This window comes from Lycorma delicatula, chromosome 12 (assembly GCF_047948215.1).
Source record: "Lycorma delicatula isolate Av1 chromosome 12, ASM4794821v1, whole genome shotgun sequence".
Lineage (NCBI taxonomy): Eukaryota > Metazoa > Arthropoda > Insecta > Hemiptera > Fulgoridae > Lycorma > Lycorma delicatula.
The window spans coordinates 22,369,704-22,384,578 of NC_134466.1; the positions used below are offsets into that span (position 1 = coordinate 22,369,704).

Genomic DNA, 14,875 nt, shown 5'->3' on the forward strand with positions numbered 1-14,875 from the left:
CAGCGTTAGAATAAACAATGAACAGCTCTGTTATTAAGAGGTGTATGTAATATGATGTATCCATAATGAATTCCTTATTAATCTGTTAATATAAAAATGATAAATTGTGTAACTATCAGTTGATTAATTTTATTTAAAATCATTTAAAGTGATGTTACACCATTTAACTATTTTTTTAATGATATTATTTTTATTATAATTATTTATTTAAAACTAATAATATGTTTTAAAAAAGTTGTATAATATTTTTAATTTAAACCATCATCTGTTTTATGACATGAGTTTAAGAACATCAACGTGTCACTGTACGTGTTCAATTCTTAAGGAGCAGTTTATTTATTATAAAAATTGCAATTATTGTATTTCTTTATGAGTTTAGTTTTTACTTGTTACGGTTATATCCAACTTGTAATCTCATCAACTATGTTGTAATATGTGCATTAAACTTGACATATAGTCATTTTAGTATATATATATATATATATATATATATATATATATATATATATATATATATATATAATAATTCCTTATAAAAACCTGTTTGTTTTTAAATTCTTTACCTTGTTTCTTTAACACATTCCAAACCATTTTAATAAGTTACACACATGTATGGTAGTTGATAATTTCAGTTCTATTTATTTTTTTCTCGTATTTTCTTGTTTTTACCATTTTATTACAAACAAATAATTTCTTCTTTTTTTTTTAATTATTTTTCACAGTTTTGTTTCTTTGAATGTAATGATAGTTCATTATGAAACAAGCTTCTTTAGATTAATAGAATAAAATTATTATTTGTTGTCAAAATTTCAACCATATTTCGTTTTGTTTTGCGCACTGATGTATGAGAAAAAGTGTCAGTCAGTATGGTTTTATGTTTTTGTACAACCCCAACATACTTGGCATTTATAGACCTAGAAAAGGCATTCGATAACGTAGACTGGAATAAAAAGTTCAGCATTTAAAAAAAATTAAGGTTCAAATACAGAGATAGAAGAACAATTGCTAACATTTACAGGAACCAAACAGCAACAGTAATAATTGAAGAACATAAGAAAGAAGCCGTAATAAGGAAGGGAGTCCGACAAGGATGTTCCCTATCCCCGTTACTTTTTAATCTTTACATAGAACTAGCAGTTAATGATGTTAAAGAACAATTTAGATTCGGAGTACAGTACAAGGTGAAAAGATAAAGATGCTATGATTTGTTGATGATATAGTAATTCTGGCTGAGAGTAAAAAGGATTTACAAGAAACAATGAACAGCATGGATGATGTCATGCAAGAACTACCGTATGAAAATAAACAAGAACAAAACGAAAGTAATGAAATGTAGTAGAAATAACAAAGATGGACCACTGAATGTAAAAATAGAAGAAGAAAAGATTACGTAGGTAGAAGAATTTTGTTATTTGGGAAGTAGAATTACTAAAGATGGACGAAGCAGGAGCGATATAAAATGTCGAATAGCACAGGCGAAACAAGCCCTCAATCAGAAATATAATTTGTTTACATAAAAAATTAACTTAAATGTCAGGAAAAGATTGTTGAAAGTATGTGTTTGGAGCGTTGATTTTTATGGAAGTGAAACTTGGACGATTGGAGTACCTGAGAAGAAAAGATTAGAAGGTTTTGAAATGCGGTGCCATACGAGAATGTTAAAAATCAGATGGGTGGATAAAGTGACAAATGAAGAGGTGTTGCGGCAAATTGATGAAGAAAGAAGCATTTGAAAAAATATAGCTAAACGAAGAGACAGATTTAAAGGCCATATATTAAGGCATCCTGGAATAGTCTCTTTAATATTGGAGGGACGGGTAGAAGGAAAAAATTGTGTAGGCAGGCAACGTTTGGAATATGTAAAACAAATTGTTAAGGATGTAGGTGGTATACTGAAATGAAACAACTAGCACTAGACAGGGAATCTGTATAGTTGCATCAAACCAGTCAAATGACAGAAGACAAAAAAAAAACAACCCCATATAGGAAACAAAATCCGCAGATAACCCCATTAGTAGAGTCAACACCCTACTTTTCATTCAGTAAAAGAGACCGTACCTATCGACATTCTATTAACTGAAAATAAATATATTTAAATTTTAAGTAGCTCTATTACAATTCCAGCTATGCTTAATACCCTCTCTAGGAATCTGTGTTGTATGGGTTGTATATGATTGCATAGTAGTAATATGATCATATCCATTTAGAAATATTGAAAAATTTTATTTATCTTGAATATGTTATTACTGCTAAAGTAAGAAAATTCCGCATTAGCTCAATGGAATTATTATAACTATCCAACTTTACGTACAGGTTACACCGTTGCGTTTTCCTTTCCTGTTACATGTTATAGCATTAACTAACAGGTAGAATTATTATTTGTTACAATAGTAGTGTTTCCATTCCCCAAAGCAGTATACAAATCTACAATATCTACAACTCTTTAAAAAAAAATATAAAACAAAAAACTTAGTTTTCAGTTACCACTTTGCCAACATATGTGATCAGATCTTTCTGGGTTTGAATTTAAAAACTATCCAGAACAATATTTACTTAAAGGTTTAAAATTTATGATCTTTGAAAATTCAAATAGTTTAACTAGAGTTTTTCTTGATAAAAATGAACATTGGAAGATCTATCTGTACGTGAAATCAATTCCCTTCTGCTACATTTATTTTACTCATCTACTATTCACATTCACAAGGCATATTTTTTCCTAATCCTTGGACTTTAGAAAGCAACCTACTCATGTCTACATCCCATTCAATTGGACCAACTCTGTAATATAATAACAAAATATCTTTTTGAGTGAAACAGTATTTTATGTAATCCAGTTATCTACCAACGATAAATTATTAAAACAAAAGAAAAAATTTAATTGCCTATCCCGTGTTCATGATATAAAGATGGAAAACATTACAATATGTTTGTATACGTTGGATTTATAAAACACTTATTAATAGTTTTGTATAATTTTACCTTTTAAAAATAAATAATAGATTTATCTCGTTTTTCCTCATTCTTAATAAGTTTTAGAAAGGGCATTAATGAAGTTTTTAACAAATTTTTTTTAGCAAGTTGTTCTCTTAAACAAGGTTTCGACTGAAAAAGTTTGAGAATCACTGCATTAAATGATAGATTTTATTATATATTATTAAAATAATAAAATAAGTAAGTGTGTAAAAGAATGCTTTGCATGAATTAAACATAAAGAAATAAACGTACATTCTCTTCTTTAAATAATATTTATTTTGATAACCTAGTATCATTACTTTATTAGTATGTTGTACTTATTGTACATTTTATATAATAGCGTAGCTCAATCTGTGTTAAAACAGTGTAATAAATTTTCATTTGTTCGAGTGTATATGTGAGTTTTTATAAATAGGTGTTTGTGTGTATAATGTGTGTTGCATTTTTTAATAATTAATACTACTGTTATAGATATGTTATATTTTTATGAAAATAATTATGTATCATGGGAATACAATTAAAAAATATATTTTCAAAAAAATTACGTTCAAATGAATTTATTTTAATAAAATGTATATATTGTGACATTTATGATGATAATAAATGGATAATTGTGTCATTACACAATATTATTATGCGATATTGTGCAGTTGTAAAGTGATAATAGTGATATTAACAGTAGTAATGTATCGTGATAAAAGTGTCGCTTTGGAATGGTTATTGTGCGATCGTGGTGCTATGCTTGTCAAGTGCTGTTTGCATCAGGGGCTAATCAACAGCCCACTGATCCTAAATTCCCATATAAACCATGGAAACATCCACGACCTAGATCTTATAATAAGGTAATTAATTGGTTATTATTGTTATTTTTAATTATTTTTTTTTATTTTCATGTTTTTTTTGTCATCTGTTATTTCAATGGTTTAATGCAAATCTTTTTCTATTCTGTACCAATCTTTTAATCTTAATAATGAATTATACTTTTATGTTTTTCTTTTATTTGTTTTTGTTTTTTTTTTTATAAAGTTAGTTACTCTTCAGTTATCAAAGTAACTAACTGTGAACATCTTCAAAAACTCACTTCCACCCTACTTTTTCTTTTTGAAGATATAAGAAAGCTTTTTAAGTTGACTATCTGACTTAAATGCCAAACCACTAATAAAGTACAATACATAAAGTCAGATAAAACTCTCACAGAAGTCAAATAAATCCAGGTTACCTGGAATCCTCTAACTGAACTAATTCTATTTAGACAGACAAGGTACAACTTTTCACTATGGTCAGGAGAAAATGTACTCTTAATGTGTTTAACTTCACTATTGACTACACCTTTTCTCATTGAAATAAGTCGTACATACCTACATAAAGAACAACTTGAAAAATTATACATGTAAACACTAAAGGATAAAATTTATGCACCGTTGAACAATTCTAAAAATACACACTTAAAAAAATTATTGGAAATACTCATCAGACAGTAGTCTGCATTCCTTACAACCTGATGGTTCTTCAGCATCTGGAATGTCTCGGAACAATAATATACTGGAGATAAAAGGTGTGAAGTAAAATAAATAACAGTTAGTTTTGTCTATAATTTCATAGATCACAGAGTAAAACAACATTAAGTGTCAACAGCCTATAATTGACTAATGACAGAGTTACTTAACGGAAGAAATACAAGTTGAATCGTTGTGTATTCTTTGAACACATAATCGACAATAAACATTTTCCCAACCCTAATTTTTTCAAGTAACCATCCCAATTCCGTAAGGGAAGACACCCATCTTATGACGTTACCGGTCGCCAAACCACCCCTTCCGTTCCGAGCCCTGAGGGGCTTTACCAGAGGTCGTCTTTAGACCCTCTAATTGATTATATCTGACAATCATCAGCCAGGTCTTGGTCGGGATGCCATCTATGTAAATGCCCTGGCAGACATTTGCATCAGTAAAATACAAATCAAATTTTGCCTTCACGTAAGCCTCACATCCAATGTAAAATGATTCCCTCAAACTAACTAACCGAGACCACGGAAGCGCACCTAGTCTAAATTTGACAACACCGTTCGTGACTGCAAATACTTAAGAAACAAACGAATTGTAAGTCAAATCAGTACTACACTCATACCAATAAAAATTATGTTTTACACAATATAGAAATTCAGACCTACACCCAATAAATCGACCAAATTAGGTCACCTAACAAGGAGAACGTAACCTCATTCCGGTCCGTGCAGGAGCCGGGGACAAACTCCGCTCTCCCACCCGGTCCCATCATGAAGTCCTTCGCGGCATTACCAAGTCACAATCAGGAACCGCCACCGGCGGAACGAAGCCACGCCCCCGATCGCACGGGCTACCCCCGCCAGTGGGAGCCCTAGATCGAATCACAACAATACTAATATAACCGTTGCATGATGTCAATGCGCCTACCTCCAACCAATCTAATGCCTAGACCGGAACCCTAGTCACCCAGGATCCACCATGATCAGATATCTCGATTAAACTCTCTCTGCAGACCTACACATCGCAAGGGCGTGAAGAAAACCAACCACTATAGACCACTCTTCGCAGATCATCCAGTTAATACGGAGATCGAGAAAGGAACGTATTCTCGCAAGTTCCCTAACAGCTTGTGAACGTTCAACCTCATATCGGGGACAGACATAGAGGACATGGTCCACTGTATCATCAATCCCACAATCCGGGCATTGACTTGAGTCCACCAAATGAAGCCTAGCCAAACTCGCTCGAAAGGCACTGTGCCCAGAGAGAAACTGTGTGATATACAGATTGGGGAAACCCATCTAATTGCAAATATACCATGTGTCTAGTGACCTGTAGGTGATTTGTCCCACCTGACCTGTCAAGATGCAAGGCCCTGGTCTTCAATCTCCTGCTTTTGTTCTGATCTCAATAGGTTATTTACCTTGAAAATGTAGTGTTCCTTACGCTCATTAGCCAAGATATCTATTGGTTTCACTCCGGCTATAACATAGACTGCCTCCGTGAGACTGTTCTATAACAGCCAGCAAGAGGAGTTGCTGAACCCACAGCAAAATGTCCGCATAACACCTAAAAGCCAAACAGTGAGGCCAGACAGGTGCAGCATATAACATAATAGCCTCACTGACACCTTTGCAAAGGATACCCATGGTACGGTAATTCAACTTCCAATCAGGATGAATCACCATACGGATTCCATAAAAAGCATCAGTGGCCTTTTTTACTACATATTGTATATGTTCCGCAACATATAACTGCATAAAAGACTTATATTTATTACTTCAAGTGGTATTCTTCAAAAAAGTTTGATAAAAGCTAAAAATTAAAAATAAAAACTAGTTCAAATGGGGTGAAATTATTCTAATTCTCGCTTTAAACTATAGCAGTCTGTTAAAAACTATTTCGTATTTCTTAAACATGTGTCATAGATGCTAAATTTCAAGTTTTTATACAGAAGTTTTTTTTCTTTGATTTCCATGAAGTTTTAAACTTCACAAGTTTTAAAGAAGTTTACAACTTTTATTACCTGAACTTTACTGAAAATTATCAATAAGCCAAAGTAAAGAGAAGCAAATGTATCATGGATATAACTCCTACAAATGTCTATGATATAGATATATTCTCTTTAATTGATGTGCCAGCAGTTTAAGTCATAGGTAATGAAAACATGTAGTTAGTAATTATGTCTGCTCCATATGTATGTCAGCAGTAGTGGTTTCGATTTTGGTAGCTTTCTCTAGACCTTATATCACTTATAATTAGTTCTTCAAATATTTTTTCTCAAATTTTCAGCATTCTCATGTTAAATTAATTTCAAATAATATTATTGTTATTTTTTCAGGTTGCCTTAAAAAATTATTGTCTTACATCTAAGTTTCTTTAATACAATAAACTTTTTTTCTCACAAGAAAATAATTCAAGACCTTTCCTTCTCTGAAGGAAAAATTGTAGATGTATATGTATATTTAGAAAATTGATAAAATTTTTGTTTTATTCATATTTATTTAAAAATTATTTAATTGTTCCTTTAATTAAGTTCTTTCAACTCTTATGTAATTTAACTTTCTGAAAGAAAAGAGTTTTTGTTGTATCATATATTTAAGCCAGTGTCAATGTATGTTTATTAATTAATAATTTGTTGCTCTTATCTTGAGTAAAATGTGCCAATCTCTTGAATATATGAAGAAAATATGTAACTTCTCCCAAATTAGGTTTTTTTGTTATATTGCAGTTCGTTCACAGGTAGGCCATCGCTTTTTTAATTTTCCTCATTTTCTTTCATTAATTTATTTTTCTTTCCTTTTCATTTTAATATAATTTATTTTATTTAAAATCTATTAAGCCAAATTCTATTTGTTATATTGATGTAAGTATAATGAATTCAGATTTGACTAGAGCCTAATAGATCCATATTCACCCTCTTAAGTTATTTTACATTAAAATATGTTTAGTTTTTAAATTGAATTTTAATGGTAAAATAATTGTTAACAAATATTACATTAGTACCTAGCGAAATTACTACCTATTACTCGTATAATATAATAATATAATTACTCGTACTACCTATAATTAGTACCTATTACTCGTACTAACGAAATATTTGTTAACAGATTCTCTTCCTATGAAGAGAATCTGCCAGGTCTGTATCATTGAGTGATCCAACATTCAGATGGCAGGATAAATGCCAGTTAACCAATATATCCTTCCCTGTTTTTGATTTCATGAAATTAAGTGAGATCTGCTTGTTTACGCCAGAGATAGCAGGACTTGCAAGGCTTGACATCCTTGGGTGTTGTTTGGTATAAAAGAAGCTGCCTGTTGACATTTCTGGGAATGTGCTTTTTTTGTTGGTGGCAGCAGAGTAATGCTATTATGTATTCTAATCCATATGTTTACAATGTGATCTATTATTTATTTTATGTTTTTGTATTAATTTTCAGAATTATTCTCGAGAATCAATTACCAGTCAAAAATCACAAACTTCACCACCACCTCATACAACACTTCAGAGGCACACAAAAGCTAATAGAAATCTTCTTATACCAAGGTATTTATATGTAATACATATTTTTTCTAATGTATTTAATTACTGTTTATGATTTTTGTATTTACTTGTAAAGAGTTTATAAAAATTATAATTTTTCTTGTAAATAATGTGATAATTAAGTTACAAGCATTATTCTTCTTTTGTGAGTACATTGGATCAATTATTTTTTTGTATTCTGTGCCTTTGATTTAGCCCATCATTGTTTCATTCTTTTTGATTTATTATTCTTCTTTTGTGAGTACATTGGATCAATTATTTTTTTGTATTCTGTGCCTTTGATTTAGCCCATCATTGTTTCATTCTTTTTGATTTTACTTTCCTTTTTTCATTGGAGAATTGGATCTTAACATTTGGTTTTAGCTTTGGCTTGGAACCTCATTTGCTTGTCCTTGTTGATTGTTTTGACGGATTGCCTAGGAGTATGCTTTCTGTGATTTGGAGTGTCATTAGATCATTTTCTGTTTGGTTGAACCAGAGTGGTTTGTTTTTTTGTTTTGTAAATAATTAAAAATTTGTTTGGTAAGTCTGCTTGCACACATTCTGAGGATGTGTCGCAGAAATTGATTCTTTTTTCTCAATGTGTCTGCCAAATTTCTGTTTTGTTTTTTTTTTATACAGGGTTTTGTTTTTGATGTAGATTAGTTTGTTGTTTTGGAATTTGGGGTCTATGATTTTTCTTAACATTTTCTTGTCTTTGAACTCCAGACTTTCGATTAGGCCGAAGTTGGTAATATTTTGCATTCCAGGATACAGATTTTTTGTTGCAGTTGTTTTTGGTAAGTTGAAAGTCTAGTTCGAGTTTTTCTTCTGGTTCCCATTGCCTTTTCTCTTAAGGGCATTCCAGCTTATCCATTCTCCGAGATATTCTTTGACTACTTTTATCTTTTGTTCTCCAATTCAATTTTAAGGTGCCTTGGTGGGTTTTTTATGTTTATCGGTCACCACCCACAAAGGAAATGGTTCTGTTTGAATATTTTGTCATAACGCCTTTTTTTTTAGTATAAAACTTTTATCAGGTAAAGTTTGGCAGTAAATTTCCAGGATTGAACCTGTAGCATATGTTAAACATAATAATCTAATATTTTAAAATGTATCTTCCTCCTTTCATTCTGGCTTGATCACTTTACTGCATATTTATTTTCCTTTGTTTGTGTAACAGTGTTGAAAAATATTTGGTTATAAGGCTGTTAAGGGATCAGTCATATTTTGTTATTGTATCTTCTTCCACAGATGCAAAACTAGTACCCTTGAATAATTTTTTTTATTTCTGGAGCAGTTGTTAATCATAGTTTATATTTTTAATATAAATAAAAATAATATATATATATATATATATATATATATATATATATATAAATGTGGTGGATAGGATGGATTTTCAAAGATATATTGTGTTTTCTAGTAAAAAACCTATTTGAAAACAAAGTTTAAATATGTGTTGTCTACATAAAAAACCCATTTATTTTTATTAAATTTGGTTACTTTCTTCTCATTCTTTCAAAAAAACTTTGCCAGTTCCTATGTGTAATATTGTTAACTGTTTGACCTTGAGAAAAAATTTCATTGATTTTTGAACATTTTCATTCACTTTTCATTTAATACCTGATTGTAAGTTTTCTCACCCTTCAAAGAATTGTTTTCCTGCTCAAAACAGCTGTACGTAACATAACCTATTTCATTGCTGAAAATACTTAATCCTGGCTTAACCACTAAAAATGGTTAAAAAATATTACATTGATAATTGCTGAACATTAAAAGTATAGTAACATCTAAATCGATTAAAAATAGATAACTATATGATTACAGAGTTGACTGCTTTTCTTTTAAACACTAATTTCATCTTTAATTAGTAAATTTACCATTACTAGTAATCATGTATTATATTGTTTTGATATCTTTAAATCCTACTCTCGCCTAGATGAGAAAGTTAGTTCTTAGACTATTAGAGCTCTATCAGTTACAAAAATAATTGCTTCTCTAGCTAATGACTTCCCAGCCTGGTAGATGGGATTGTTGTGGTAACTTTACTGATTCCAGATAATGTCTGTCTAAAAATAGATCAACCCTAAAGAGAGAGGTTAGAGAGTGTCAATAGTAATCCTTGTAGGGATAGTGAGCCTATTGGCAAACCAAAATCATTAAATGTCATCTTGTCCAACATCAATGGGTACCACATTTTCTCATCATTCACATACAAGAGTATAATCATAAAAATCTGGTATTGCTTTATTATTTCTCCAAATAATATTCTGCTTTACTGAAAATAGATTATAGTGGTGTAAAGAAACACAATAAAAAGGATAATCATCAAGAAAGAAACAAAAAACATCTATACAATTAATGATGAAATTTTTTTTGTCTTCAATCATTTCATTGGTTTGATGCAGCTCTCCAAGATTCCCTATCTAGTGCTAGTCGTTTCATTTCGGTATACCCCCTACATCCTACATCCTTAACAATTTATTTTACATATTCCAAACATTGCCTGCCTACACAATTTTTTCCTTTTACCTGTCCCTCCAATATTAAAGCGACTATTCCAGGATGCCTTAATGTGTGGCCTATAAGTCTGTCTCTTCTTTTAACTATATTTTTCTAAATGCTTCTTTCTTCATCAATTTGCCGCAATACCTCTTCATTTGTCACTTTATCCACCCATTTTATTTTTAACACCATCGCATTTCAAAAGCTTCTAATCTTTTCTTCTCAGGTACTCCGATCGTCCAAGTTTCACTTCCATATAAAGCTACGCTCCAAACATATACTTTCAAAAATCTTTTCTTGACGTTTAAATTAATTTTTGATGTAAACAAATTATATTTGTGACTGAAGGCTCATTTTGCCTGTGCTATTCGGCATTTTATATCGCTCCTGCTTCGTCCATATTTAGTAATTCTACTTCCCAAATAACAAAATTCTTCTACCTCCATAATCTTTTCTTTTCCTTTTTTTTACATTCAGTGGTCCATCTTAGTTATTTCTAGTACATTTCATTACTTTCGTTTTGTTCTTGTTTATTTTCATACGGTAGTTCTTGCATGACATCATCCATGCTGTTCATTGTTTCTTGTAAATTCTTTTTACTCTCAGCCAGAATTACTATATCATCAACAAATCATAGCATCTTTATCTTTTCACCTTGTACTGTTACTGCGGATCTAAATTGTTCTTTAACACCATTTACTGTTAGTTCTATGTAAAGATTAAAAAGTAACAGGGATAGGGAACAATGATGAAATAGGTATAAAATTGAATTAAATCATAACAAAACCAATCAAAATAGCAAAATAAAATCCAAGATCTAATCAAAGGAAAACGCAAAAATATTTCAATTTAAATGTTGTTGCATTAACTTTATTTATATTAGTGTCTTTAGTAAATAGAGATTTTTATTATTTCTTTTATTGTTATTGTTATGTAGGTTTCATTATCCACTTGGGAAACCAAGTAATCAGCAACAGTTGGAAGCAAATATTGATTCTATTAAACAGGCATTTATCAACTTACCAGGTCACCAGGCAACCAAAGAAAAATTTGGTGCTATTACTAAGGTAATAAATGTATTAACTTATTTAATGTGTGTGTGTGTGTGTGTGGGTGTGTGTGTGTGTGTGTGTGTGTGTGTGTGTGTGTGTGTGTGTGTGTGTGTGTGTATGAGAGAGAGAGAGAGAGAGAGAGAGAGAGTGCTTGCATCAAAAGGTTAACTAAGAATATGTATTTAAAAAAAAAGAACTGTAAGTTAAATAGTTTTACATTACATTATCTTCAAAGCAGTTTGAATGGAGCTTCACACTCCAAGTGTATTAAATTTTTTGAAGTATTCCTGAAACCTTCATTTGATTCATTACATCTATGACCTTGAATTACTTTTAAAATTTATTTGATATGAAGAATCTTGTAAAAATTAATTCATGTCATGTTTTGTAAATGCACTAGGCACAATACATTTTATTGAGCTAGGTACTTATTAATTAGCATGGATTAATGTGATAGCATTATTTTTGAAACAGTCTGTTAAAAAACACAATGTATTTTCAGATCATTGTATCGAATGATCACACTAGTAATGTACCACTGATATTCGAACTTCTGATTCTATTTCCCCAGTTTATTTAATTCTATTATTTTTAACAGGGTCAAGCATTTTCATCATTTGTTACAGTATACATTTGGCCCATTACTAATATCAGTATTAACACAAACCTGATTGTAACGCTTGTTTTATTCATATCATGTGTTTTAATTTTTTTTATTGCTCTTTCATCGTATACTTTTAAAAGCCACATTTATATCTTACTTGATTTGTTTTTTTAAGCAAAATGCAAAATTTGATATTTTTATACTGTTCAATGACGAAGATGTTAACCAGTGGTAGTGACAACATACTACACTGGCACACAGGCACTGTTATTATTGGAAAGGAAACAAAAACTTGGTGTTCATATTGTGAGTTGCATGAATTCTGCCAACTTATGAAACAATAATTTCCATGTCATAATTATTATATCAAACAGAAGAAAGTAATTCAGTGATGTTACTGAGCTACCCATCATTTGTGTGTGTATGTAGCATATGTAATATGTTTATGTGAATGCTTGTCTGTTTCTCTCTCTCTCTCTCTCTCTCTCTCTCTCTCTCTCTCTCTCTCTCTCTCTCTCTCTCTCTAAGGAAAATCCATGATTTACCTATACTTATTTGTAAAATTCTTTTAATAATTTTGAACTAGTTACAGTGCTGGAAATTTTAAGTACAGCTACTAACACACTGGGAAAAATTTTGAGTAGAAAATTTTTATCACTTATTTATGGGTAACAACTACATCTTAAGGGGTAACTCACTCAAGGTACAAAAAAAACTATTTCTAGTTTGTTCTTTTTATAATTGAAGAAAATGTCAACGGAACAAATTGTTTTGAGTGTAGAAAAGGACTTTCTATCGTGTAAATTCTTTTTTTTTGTACTTTCAGATGACCTAATTAGTTAAATTTTTAGTTCATGACTTCACTAAGGAATGTGCTGATAGTTCTGTAAGATCTTTCATATATTTTTTTTATGACACCACATCTATTATTACAAATCTTTTTGTCATTTAGCATTTAATATCCACTAATCCTTCAGAATATTTGCTCCATCATGCACTTTTTTGTGACACTGATAACATCTAATATATATATAAGGGGTACAGAACTACAGATATTATACAACTGTTTTAAAATTTTCATTCAGGTCCCACTTCTGCATACTTTAATTTAATTTAAAATTATTTGATTTTAATAATTGCATTTTTGGTTTCTTTGATATAATTTTCTAAATTATCTGAGTACAGAATTATTATCTTCTGTACAGAAGATTTGAGAGGAGTGAGGAAGAAATGTTAAGATAAGACCAATTTGGTTTCAGGAAATGTACAGGGACATTGAAGCAATTTTAGCACTCGAATTAATAGTAGAAGGAAGATTAAAGAAAAACAAACTGACATACATGGCAGTTATAGACTTAGAAAAGGCATTTGATAACATAGACTGGAATAAAATGTTAAGCATTTTTAAAAATTTATGGTTCAAATATAGAGACAAAAGAATAATCGCTTACATTTACAGGAACCAAACTGCAACATTAATAATTAAAGAGCATAAGAAAGAAACAGTAATAAAAAAGGGAGTCAGACAAGGATGTTCCCTACCCCCGTTACTTTTTCATCTTTACATAAACTAGCAGTTAATGATGTTAAAAAACAGTTTATATCTGGAGTAATAGTGCAAGGTGAAAAGATAAAGATGCTATGATTTGCTGATAATATAGTAATTATAGCCAAGAGTAAAAAAGATTTAGAAGAAACAATGAATGGCATGGATGAAGTCCTATGTAAGAATTACTGCATGAAAGTAAACAAGAGCAAAACGAAAGTAATGAAATTTAGTAGAGATAAACTAGATGGACCATTGAATATAAAAATAGGATGAGAAAACAGTATGGAGATAGAAAAATTTTATTATTTGGGAAGTAGAATTACTAAAGATGGACAAAGCAGGAGCGATATAAAATGGTGAATAGCACAGGTGAAACGAACTTTCCATCAGAAATATAATTTGCTTACATCAAAATAAAATTTAAACATCAGAAAAGCATTTTAAAATATATGTTTGGAGCATAGCTCTATATGGAAGTGAAACTTGGATGATCGAAGTACCTGAGAAGAAAAGATTAGAAGCTTTTGAAATGCGGTGTTGCAGGAGAATTTAAAAATCAGATGGGAGGATAAAGTGAGGTTTTGTGGCAAATTGATGAAGAAAAAAAGCATTTGGAAAAATATAGCTAAAAGAAGAGACAGACTTTTAGGCCACATCTTAGGCATCCTGGAATTGTCGCTTTGATACTGGAGGGACTGATGGATGGAAAAACTGTGCAGGCAGGCAATGTTTGTAGGAGGTATACCAAAATGAAACAACTGGCAGTAGATAGGGAATCTTGGAAGCTGTATCAAGCCAATCAAATGACTGAAAACAAAAAAAAAAAATATCTGAAAACTGGGATAAAAACATAGAAATTATCCACCAATTGTAATAATGTTAAACATTGCTCATGTTTATTAGATTGGTGTAATTTTTAAACGCTCTACAGTTTTGGTGTAATGCCAAGTTATCTGTATTCTTTGTAATGACATGGTAAATTTACATTGAAGTCATTTTTTTGTAGCATTAAATGCTTCTTATATTTATTTATGTTATATACGTATTTATTACATTGCTGTAATGTTGACCTTACAAATTAATCTCTTTTTATCTCTAATTTCTTACAAAGTTTTCTTTGTTTATTTTTTTTTGTTCCCCAGTGAAGTTTATATATAGTAT

At 30.6% G+C, this 14,875-nt stretch overlaps 1 protein-coding gene across 4 annotated transcripts in view; it reads left to right on the forward strand.

Moving 5' to 3' along the window:
• The window catches only part of LOC142333004 (uncharacterized), a 356,865-nt gene that overhangs the window by 292,008 nt on the left and 49,982 nt on the right, over window positions 1-14,875 (forward strand). For all 4 annotated transcript variants that reach the window (XM_075379771.1, XM_075379768.1, XM_075379770.1 and 1 more), the window contains 2 exons: window positions 7,919-8,025; window positions 11,447-11,576. In XM_075379771.1, coding sequence (XP_075235886.1) covers window positions 7,919-8,025; window positions 11,447-11,576 — 237 coding nt within the window. The remainder of the gene's footprint in view (window positions 1-7,918; window positions 8,026-11,446; window positions 11,577-14,875) is intronic.